At 38.3% G+C, this 11,164-nt stretch overlaps 1 protein-coding gene across 1 annotated transcript; it reads left to right on the forward strand.

Annotated features, from left to right (window-relative positions):
• The first annotated feature begins 6,142 nt into the window (after positions 1 to 6,142).
• On the forward strand, positions 6,143 to 9,157 carry LOC141684992 (uncharacterized). The gene is made up of 4 exons (XM_074490121.1): positions 6,143 to 6,638; positions 7,250 to 7,389; positions 8,385 to 8,759; positions 8,852 to 9,157. Exons 1-4 carry the CDS (start codon positions 6,143 to 6,145, stop codon positions 9,155 to 9,157), a joined length of 1,317 nt encoding a protein of 438 aa, XP_074346222.1.
• The last annotated feature ends 2,007 nt before the right edge of the window (positions 9,158 to 11,164 follow it).

Genomic DNA, 11,164 nt, shown 5'->3' on the forward strand with positions numbered 1-11,164 from the left:
GGGTTCTAACGGATTTATTTATGGATTTCTTTAGCTAAATTGTTTCCATGCTTTAGTATGTGATGATTGTATGATATCCTAGTACTGGTTATGCGTATTCGTCTTATGAGCGTCGCAAACTTGTAAGATAGTGCGTTAATTCTTAATGAAGCGACAGTGAATTTAAAGATTTAGAACTTGCCATGCTAGCATAGGTTCATGTAATTGTTATGCATGATTTGTAGGTAATTTTAACCATCTTACCTGCCCTGTATAATCAATATAGATAACTTGCGCTTAAACCATTATGTTGTCGAATTCTATAGATATATAGGGTCTCAATATAATTGGTGTCTATTTAGCTTCTATCTCTTTTATGGATGTCTGGTAGTATGGTACTCGTGCAACGAAAGTTGGCATTTATCAGTTTTGTATTGTCTGTATTGTCTGATTAGTGTCATCACCATTGCATGCTAAGGTTGAGAACAATAAGGCTATTTAATGAAGTATTTAATGAAGTTAAAATCTCATGTTTTTCATATATATTAATTGTATCAATCTTATTCTCTTAGTTATAATTGTTAGTTTAATTCTTAGTTATAAACAACCTCAATTTTTTATCGTCTTAGCATTGAATAATAATAATACATTGTTGCTTAAGTGCGTGAATTAATTAGTTAACCAATACAGTCTCTGTGGGAACGAACTAGAAAACATTCTATACTACTTGCAAACTCGTATACTTGCGTGTATTATTAGCGCGTGTTTAGCAACTAACAAGTGTTTGGCGCCGCTGCCGGGGACTCCAGTGTTAATTTATAGTTGTGTGCTTTCCATCAGTGGTCGTTAAAGTTCATTGACTCGGACATTGTTACTTATCTATTTCCTTGTCTAATTTCAAGTACTCTAGTGAGGGTGTATGCATACGCGTTCGCGTACTCGTAAGAGAACACTGGATAAGGCCGAGGAAGAAGTTGTGGTAGTTCGTAAGGAAGTTTTCGAGGAAGAAAAGAAGGTAGAAGAATAAGAAGAAGAGAAAGTTGAAGAACCAGCTTTAGTAGAGATGGGTGATCAAGCGGAAAATCCTAAGGCTTTGATGGACTATTCTTGGCCTAAGATTAATGACATTCAGTCAAGCATCATCAGACCAGCCATCAGGGCTATCACTCTTGAGATCAAGTCAAGTACGACTCAGATGATACAGAACTCAGTTCAGTTTGGGGGTTCTCCTACTGAAGACCCCAACATGCACATCAGGGATTTCATCGAGATATACAACACTTTCAAGTTCAATGATGTCACTGAAGATGCTATCAAGCTATGCCTCTTCCCATTTTCTCTGAGGGACAAAGCTAAGTGTTGGTTACACTCTCTACCAGCAGGGTCTATCACCACTTGGGAGGATCTTGCACAAAAGTTTCTCACTAAATTCTTCCCCATGGGAAGACTGCTTCAATCAGGAATGCTCTTACCCAGTTTGCTCAACAAATAAGAGAATCTCTGTGTGAGGCTTGGGATAGATATAAGGAGATGCTACGGAAGTGCCCACACCACAGTATGCCTGATTGGATGATTATCAACTGTTTCTACAATAGATTGGGTACTACTTCTAGACCCAAGCTGGATGCAGCATCAGGAGGAGCCTTGTGGGCTAAGAGCTACGATGAAGCTTATGACCTTATTGAACGGATGGATGCTAATGTGTACTAGAATCCTTCCCAGAGGTTGACTTAGGGAAAAGTCGCAGGAATTCTGGAGTTGGACGCAACAACTGCTATCGTTGCCCAACTTAAGGCTTTGACGATGAAGGTGGACATTTTGGCTAATTATGTAGTTAATCAAATCACTAGTGTCTGTGAGCTTTGTGCTGGTGCCCATGAGACTGATCAGTGCGCAAATTCTAGTGAATCAGCTCAATTCGTGAGCAACTTTCAGCGATCGCAACAACTAGTGCCAGCCACCTATCATCCCAACAACCGCAATCATCCTAATTTCAGCTGGAGCAGCACTCAGAATGCGGTTCAACAGCCTTATCAGCAGTATCCAGCTAAGCAGTACAACCCCCCTGGTGTTCAGCAACCGCATTATGCACCAAGATAACAACTCCATCTGCAACAAGCTAATGAAAAATCTGAATTAGAGAAGTTGAAGTTTATGTGCAAAAGTCAAGCTATTTTTATAAAGACCTGGAAAAATCAAATTGGGCAAATTGCCAATGCCTTGCTAAATCGTCATCCTGGTACATTACCTAGCGACACCAAAGTGCCAGGAAAGAGGGAAGCTAAGGAGCAGGTAAAGGCAATCACTTTAAGGTCTGGAAAGGTTGTGAATCCTGAACAAATTTAAGAGTTGACTGAAGAAGCTGAGGCTGAGAAAGAAGTAGAGCAGCAGGATGAAGAAGTGGAACCAAGGAAGATTACTGTTGAGCACACTCCTCCTGAGGGTAATACAGGGGAGAAATAGATCTATCTTCCACCGCCTTTTCCTAAACGGCTGCAGAAGAAAAAGATGGACAAGCAATTTGAGAAGTTTTTGGAGGTGTTCAAGAAACTTCATATAAAAATAACTTTTGATGAGGCTCTTGAGCAGATGCCTAGTTATGCAAAGTTTATGAAAGGTATTCTCTCTCGGAAGGTGAAGCTAGATGATTTAGAGACTGTTGCTCTCACGGAGGAATATAGTGTTGTATTACAACAGAAGTTACCTCCGAAGCTTAAGGATCCAGGAAGCTTCACTATTCCATGTATTATTGGAAAAGTGTCTTTTGACAGATGCTATGTGACTTTGAAGATATCATCAATCTGATGCCTTTATAAGCAGTTTGACTTACCTGATCCCAAACCAACTTATATGACCTTGCATTTAGCCGACCGTTCTATTACATATCCGCGAGGTATTTTGGAGGATGTCTTGGTCAAGGTTGATAAACTCATCTTCCCTGCTGATATCATAATTCTTGATTTCGAGGAGGATAAGAAGATTTCCATAATCTTGGGAAGACCTTTCTTGGCAACTGGCCGAACCTTGATAGATGTGCAGAAGGGTGAGCTCAAAATGCGAGTGTTGGATCAGGATGTTACTTTTAATATGTTCAACGCTATGAAATTTCCTACTGATAATGAGGAGTGCTTAAAAGTGGAGTTGGTTGATTCAGTGGTCACATCAGAACTTGACCAATTGCTAAGGTCCGATGCCTTAGAAAAAGCCGTGTTGGGGAATTCAGATAGTGAAGATGACGAAGGTGAAGAACAATTTGCAATATTTAAATGCTTATCCCTGGAAGAGGAAGATTGATATGCCTTTTTAATCTCTTGGAATGGAGGAATTGAACAAGGCTCCTAAATGCCTCAAGCCATCTATTGAGGAAGCTCCCACTCTTGAGCTTAAGCCTTTACTTGAGCATTTAAGGTATGCATTTTTAGGTGATGCATCTACTCTGTCTGTTATTATTGCATCTGACCTTTCAGGTAGTGATGAGGAAAAGCTTTTGAGGATTCTAATAGAGTTCAAATTGGCAATTGGCTGGACTATAATAGTTATCAAGGGAATCAGCCCTTCTTATTGCATGCATAAGAAGACTTAATCCGATCATGAAGAAGGTAGTGAAGAAGGAAATTCTTAAGTGGCTAGATGCAGGGATCATCTACCCTATTTCTGACAGTTCATGGGTAACCCCGGTTCAATGTGTGCCAAAGAAACGTGGAATTACTGTGGTAGCAAATGAGAAGAATGAGCTTATTCCTACTGGAACAGTCACAGGATGGAAAGTTTGCATGGACTATAGGAAGCTGAACAAAGCCACTATGAATGATCGCTTCCCTTTGCCTTTTATTGATCAGATGGTCGAGAGGTTGGCTGGTCATGAGTATTATTGTCTTCTGGATGGTTATTCGGATTATAATCAAATTTGTATCGCTCCAGAAGATCGAGAGAAAACTACCTTCACTTGTCCATTTGGTACTTTGGCCTTCAGACGAGTTTTTTTTGGTCTGTGTGGTGCGCCAGCCACATTTCAGAGATGTATGATGGTCATCTTTTATGACATGATTGGCCAGTATGTGGAAGTGTTCATGGACAACTTCTCAGTCTTTGGAGATTCATTTGATGAGTGCTTGCAAAATCTTGGACACGTTCTCAAGAGGTATGTTGAGACCAATCTGGTTCTCAATTGGGAGAAATGTCACTTTATGGTGCGACAGGGCATTATTCTTGGGCACAAGGTTTCTAGTAAGGGTCTTGAGGTGGATAAGGCCAAGATGGGGGTCATTGAGAATCTTCCTCCACCTATTTCTGTTAAAGGAATTCGCAGTTTTCTTGGTCATTCGAGGTTCTACAGGCGTTTCATCAAAGACTTCTCTAATATTTCGAAGCCATTGTGCAGTTTTCTAGAGAAAGACGTCCCTTTCAGGTTTGATGACGAGTGCCTCGCAGCTTTCGAGACATTGAAGAAGAGTTTAATCACGGCACCAGTCATAACTGCACCTGATTGGAATGAACCTTTTGAGATGATGTGCGATGCAAGTGACTATGCAGTTGGAGCAGTTCTTGGGCAGAGAAAGAAAAACATATTTCATATGGTCTACTATGCTAGTAAGACCCTAAATGGTGCCCAACTAAATTATACTATTACGGAGATAGAGCTTTTGTCTATTGTCTATGGTTTGAGAAATTTCGATCTTATATACTTGGGACTAAGGTGACAGTTTTCACTGATCACTCCGCAGTTTGATATCTCGTCTCAAAGAAGGACTCGAAGCCTAGATTGATTAGATGGGTTCTTTTGCTTCAAGAATTTGAACTAGAGATCAAGGATAAAAAAGGAACTAAAAATCAAGTCGTTGATCATCTCTCGCATTTAGAAAATTCTAATGCTACTTCATTGGATAAGACATTGATAAATGAGTTTTTTTCCGAAGAGCATCTGTTTGGAGTGCAAGAAGAAGAACCGTGGTTTGCAAACATTATGAACTACCTTGTGAGTAATATCATGCCTCCCGACTTATCTTACGCTCAAAGGAAGAAGTTTCTACATGAAGTAAAGTGGTATATGTGGGATGAGCCGTTTCTTTTCGACAAGGAGCTGACCAAATCATCAGGAGATGTATTCCTTACAGCAAAACGGGGGGGGGGGGATCTTGCGAGATTTCCACTTAACAGCTTATGGAGGACATTATGGAGGAGAAAAGACAGCATCTCGTGTTCTTCAAGCAGGTTTCTTTTGGCCGACATTATTTAAAGATGCTCATCAGTTCGTTTTAAAATGTGATCGATGTCAACGGGTGGGTAATATGTCTAAAAGGGATGAGATGCCTCTTAATGTGCTTCTCGAGGTTGAAGTCTTCGATGTTTGGGGAATTGAATTCATGGGGCCATTTGTCTCATCTTGTAACAATCAGTATATCTTGTTGGCGGTTGATTATGTGTCGAAATGGGTTGAAGTTAAGGTGTTGTCAAAGAACGATGCGAAAGTGGTGCTTGATTTTTTCATAAGCAGATATTCACAAGGTTTGGAACTCCAAGAGTCATAACCAGTGATGAGGGGTCGCATTTTTGCAATCGCAAGTTCACTGCTATGATGAAAAGGTATAATATGAATCATCGCATTGCTACAGCTTATTATCCTTATACGAATGGTCAAGCTGGGGTATCTAACAGAGAGATCAAGCGTATTTTGGAGAAAGTCGTATGTTCATCAAGGAAGGATTGGTCTTTGAAGCTTGATGAAGCTGTTTGGGCTTATAGAACAGCTTACAGACAGGTCGGGGCTTGTTTCTTATGTGGTAGCATGTCCCATAGGGCGAAGGATTGTACAATGTCACGCAATACTGGTAGAGGAGGACCTGACGTTTGTAATGGTAGTGGCAGTCACCAGAATCCTATAGCCAGAGTGTTTGCATTAACTGCAAATCATGCAACAACTAATTCAGGTACAGTTTTAGGAACACTTCTTGTTGGTAGACGCGATGCTTATGTTATTTGATACTAGTTTGACCCATTCTGTTGTGTCTTTATCATTTATTCGTCATCTTGGCATTTGACCTTCTTTATTATATCATCATATGTCTATTGCTACCCCAATGGGGAATTCTGTTATTATATCTGATGTATATCGAGAGTGTTTGATAGTTGTGGAAATAGAAATTATAAGGTTAACTTGTTTCCAATGGAGATGCATGGCTTTAACATTATCTTGGGCATGGATTGGTTGAGTGAACATCGTGCCATAGTTGATTGTCAAGGAAAAAAGGTGATTTTTAGGGATGCAGATAAACCAAAATTTGTATACCAAGGGACTCAGCCGAAGGGGGAGGTTAAATCTCTAAAGGCGAATAAATTGTTGTCTAAGGGTTGTGATGGCTACCTTGCTTTCGTGAAGGATACATCGAAGGATGAACCTTATATCATGGATTTTCCAGTTGTAAAAGAGTATGCGGATGTGTTTCCCGATGAGCTATCGGGTTTGCCACCACATAGGAAGGTGGAGTTTACTATTGAACTTGTTCCGGTTGATGAGCCTATTTCTAAGACGCCTTACCGAATGGTGCCACTTCAGTTGCAAGGATTGAAGGAGCAGTTGCAAGAGTTGTTGAATAGGGGATTTATCAGGCCAAGTGTGTCTCCGTGGGGCGCTCCTGTGTTGTTTGTGAAGAAGAAGGATGGTTCCATGAGGTTGTGCATTGACTACAGAGAGTTGAATAAGGCGATTGTCAGAAACAGGTATCTTTTGCCACACATTGATGACTTTTTTGACCAGTTACAAGAGGCGAAGTACTTTTCGAAGATAGATTTAAGATCATGTTACCATCAGTTACGAGTAAGGGGTAAAGATATTCCGAAGACTGCATTTCACTCTCGTAATGGTCATTATGAGTTTCTCATGATGTCCTTTGAGTTGACGAATGCACCAGTGGTATTTATGGATTTGATGAATCGAGTCTTTTATGATTATCTGGATAAATTCGTGGTGGTCTTCATTGATGATATCTTGATATACTCTAGAAGCAGAGAGGAGCATGAGGAGCATTTACGTACTATACTTTAAATTTTGAGGGAGAAGAAGTTGTTTGCAAAATTTTCAAAGTGTGAATTCTGGTTGGAGGAAGGGCATTCTTGGGGCATATTGTGTCTGGTAGGGGCATTATTGAGTTGGATCCTGTGAAAGTCGAGGCTATTAATAATTGACCCAGACCTAGCAATGTGATGGAGGTGAGAAGTTTCTTGGGTTTGAAAGGTTAATATAGGTGCTTTGTGGAAGGATTCTCTTCTATAGATTTGCCATTGACTCGGCTAATGAGGAAGGGAATTAAGTTCGAGTGGAGTGATGATTGTGTGAAGAGCTTTCAAGAGTTGAAGAAGAGGTTGGTGTCAGCTCCAATACTTGTGTTACCATCAGGCAGTGGAGGTTTTCAGGTTTATAGTGATGCTTCGAAGAAAGGATTGGGGTGTGTTCTTATGCAGCATGGGAAAGTGATTTCTTACGCCTCTAGGCAGCTTAAATCCTATGAGGTGAACTATCCTACCCATGGCTTAGAGTTATCAGCAGTGGTATTTGCTTTGAAGATTTGGAGACATTATTTGTATGGTGAGGCTTGTGACATCTTTACTGATTACAAGAGTCTCAAATACATTTTTACTCAAAAGAAGCTTAATATGAGGCAGCGAAGGTGGCTTGAACTTCTTAAAGATTATGATGTTAATATTCAGTATCATCCAGGAAAGGCGAATGTAGTGGCAGATACTTTTAGTAGGGAGAACTTTGGGAGTGTTGCATCTCTCATTACTCTGCCGCACCTTATTTCAGATTTGGAGCGCTTGGGTGTTGAGTTGTATGTTAGAGGATCAAGTGGTAGCATTGCAAATTTGAAAGTGGAACCGAATCTTGTTTCAAGGGTTAAGGAAGCTTAGAAGAGTGATACAGGTTTGGAAGCTGTTAGATACGAGTTGGAAGGTGGCAAGCAAAAACATTTTCGTGTTGATGATGAGGGCGTGATATGGTTGGGTAGTAAATTGTGTGTGCCAGCCGACCCGATAATTCTTGAGGAAATTTTAAAGAAGGCTCATAGTTCTTCATTCTCTATTCATCCAGGTTCCACTAAGATGTATAGGGATTTGAAGAAGCACTTTTGGTGGAGTAAAATGAAGGGAGACATAGCTGAATTTGTGGGGAAGTGTCTTACATGTCAACAAGTGAAGATAGACCATCAGAGACCTAGTGGATTGTTGCAACAGCTAGATATTCCTGTTTGGAAGTGGGAAAATATTACTATGGATTTTATGACTCATTTGCCGAGGACTTTCAAGAAGAACGATGTTATATGGGTGGTGGTTGATAGACTTACTAAGTCCGCTCACTTTTGCCTATTAGAGAGACTACTCCTGTTCATGAGTTGGCAAAGATTTTTCAGCGAGATATTGTTAGACTTTATGGTATGCCTATGTCGATTCTTTCAGACAGGGATACGAGATTTAAATCATGTTTTTGGAAGGGGTTCCAGCAAGCTTGGGGTACGCGGCTTAATTTTAGTACAGCTTATCATCCGCAAACCGATGGACAGTTAGAGGATATATTGATCCAGACGTTAGAGGATATGTTGATGGCTTGTGCTTTGGAGTGGACATGTGGTTGGGATAAATATTTGTATCTAGTAGAGTTTGCGTACAATAGTAGTTGGGATGCAAGTATTGGTATGCCACCATTTGAGTCTTTGTATGGTAGAAGGTGTAGGGAATCATCTTGTTGGGATGAGATTGATGAAAGAGTCATTGAAGGACCAGATCTGGTTAGATCACTAATGAGAAGGTAGGGAAAGTTAAAGAAAGTTTGAAAGAAGCCCGATCACATCAAAAGAGTTATGTGGATCAACAACGGAAGTTTGGTGGATATGAGCCAGGTGATCATGAGTTCTTGAAGGTGTCTCCTTGTAAGGGTGTGAAGCATTTTGGTATGAAGGAAAAGCTTAGTTCGAGAAATGTTGGACCTTTTGATGTTATGGAGAAAGTTGGGGAAGTATCTTATAGAGTTGTATTATCGCCACAACTATCTCATGTGCATAATGTGTTTCATGTGTCTGTTTTGAGGGGCTACAAATATCATCCATTACATGTAGTTCAGTATCCATTGCATAAGATTAGGGAGGATCTTTCTTGTGAGGAAGAAGCTGAGGCTATCATAGCTTGAGAGGAGCGAATTTTGAGGAAGAACGCCATTCCGTTTGTGAAAATTTTGTGAAAAAATCATCCGGAGAGAGATGCTACTTGTGAATTAGAAGAATGTGAGAAATATCCGTATTTATTCGATTCAGGTACGAGTTTTTAGTTTTGTTTAATCCCGGGGACAAAATCCTATTTAAGGGGCTATATATGTAATATACGAGAATTTAATAATAATAATAATAATAATAATAATTAGATTTGAATTAAAATTAAAATAATTGATTTTATTTCATTTGCTAAATAAAATAGAAACAAAAGTAATAGTAATTAGTTGTTATAATTCTAATTCTAATAGTTAGAGGATACCTTGTGTAATATATATATATATATATATATATATATCAACATACGGGCATTCTTAATTTACGCAAGCAAAGGAGAAGAGAAGAAAAACCCTAGAAGAGCAGGCAGAAAGAGAATGAGAGGAAAACAGAGTCAGCGATCCTTGTAGTAGTCTTTCTGTTTGTTTTTATTGAATAAGGTAATTGTGTATTTTCTGTAATTATAATTAGTCATATAGCTAAGCACTTCACATCTGACCTTGTCAATTATTGATAGAGCACACACAATACACAAATTCCGTAATAAAGTGTATGGCCATGCTTGTTTCTTTGTTGTAAAATCATGTCATTTAGTGTCAATTAGGAACCATGTTGTATTTTGTTAACATTCAGTTTTGGTATCCATAATAATGTTATTTATGTTATATTATTCAAGTGCGAATTATATTAATTATTTATACATATGTTTAATCCACAAGATCTGCTGCTTCAATTCCAATTTTCATGTCAGTTTAAAATTATTAAGTTAGATTATGCATATGTGAGCTTTTATTTAATTGCGGTTGATTGGACTATGATAGTGTGGCTCCTGGATAATTCAAGTTATTTAAATTATTTATATAAAATTAAAATTTTGTGAGGGGTTTTCAATACTTCGGTATAATTATTTATTTGTTATAATTTAAATTGATTTTATGTATGCCAGTTACCATTAAAACAATTTAATTGGTGTACATGTATTTAGTCCAATTATACTATATAGTCCAAATATACTAGTGTCATAATTTATAATTAATTATTTAATAAAGGTGAACAATAGTAGTTAATTTGCAATCTGACTATTCTAAGTACATGTATTATTAAATTAGTAAGCACTGTGATAGTTAGGTGCATTCGTTTGAACAAACTGTATAATTATAAATGTAATAATGAGATGACATTTGGTCTGTTTAGTGTTAAATTTGAGGACATGTAATGTACTGGTTCGGAGCCTAATAGTTGCGTATTGATAAAAATATTATTTTTGAATAAATTAAGAAGCAAAAAACATTAATTATAAAGTATAATTTTGTAATCAGATCACGGGTCGGGGATTTAACAAATCGTTTGCAGATTTTGAAATTACTTTAGTTGCGAAATTCGAGTTACAGATTTTGTCCCTTTTTTATTCAGCGCTACTCCTCTTGTCCATCATATTTATTTGATTCATTTCGTTCTACTTTCTGTTCATTCCCTTAATATTTGCTTTGACTGTTTGAATTTCCGAAAATTATTTTAAAATTTGATTTTGAAAATTTAGATATCTGTGTATGCTATTTTCAAAAATTATTTATGACACTCACCTGCTTTGGAAATTTGTATCATTTATCTCAGGAGATTTTTAAATTTTTCGAGAATATTTTTATTTTGAACCCTTAGTGTGATTTAGGGTATACGGAGTTAACCATCTGTAGGGGTACTAAATCTATGTCATTGCGGTACCAGTGACATGACACTTCCGTGACAGTGTGATTGGTCACGACGTATCCTTTTGTTAGCTCTTGGGAGGAGCATTTGGCCATTTTGATATTTGTTCAGGATACATGGGTGCACCCAGAATTTGATTTGTGATTTGATTTATGGTGATGTTGTATATGCCGTACACGTTATCCATTCTATTGCACACATTAGGTACCCTATGATGTGTAAAT

This window comes from Apium graveolens, chromosome 9, assembly GCF_009905375.1.
Source record: "Apium graveolens cultivar Ventura chromosome 9, ASM990537v1, whole genome shotgun sequence".
Taxonomy (NCBI): Eukaryota; Viridiplantae; Streptophyta; class Magnoliopsida; order Apiales; family Apiaceae; genus Apium; species Apium graveolens.

What these genes read in the sequence shown, in the direction of transcription:
- LOC141684992 (XM_074490121.1), top strand. Translation starts at nt 6,143, where the DNA reads ATGGAGATGCATGGCTTTAACATTATCTTGGGCATGGATTGGTTGAGT. An exon ending in CAGGCAGTGGAGGTTTTCAG is followed by an intron (nt 7,390 to 8,384) that starts GTTTATAGTGAT and finishes AAGATTTTTCAG; the next exon opens with CGAGATATTGTTAGACTTTA. An exon ending in TCATTGAAGGACCAGATCTG is followed by an intron (nt 8,760 to 8,851) that starts GTTAGATCACTA and finishes CAACAACGGAAG; the next exon opens with TTTGGTGGATATGAGCCAGG.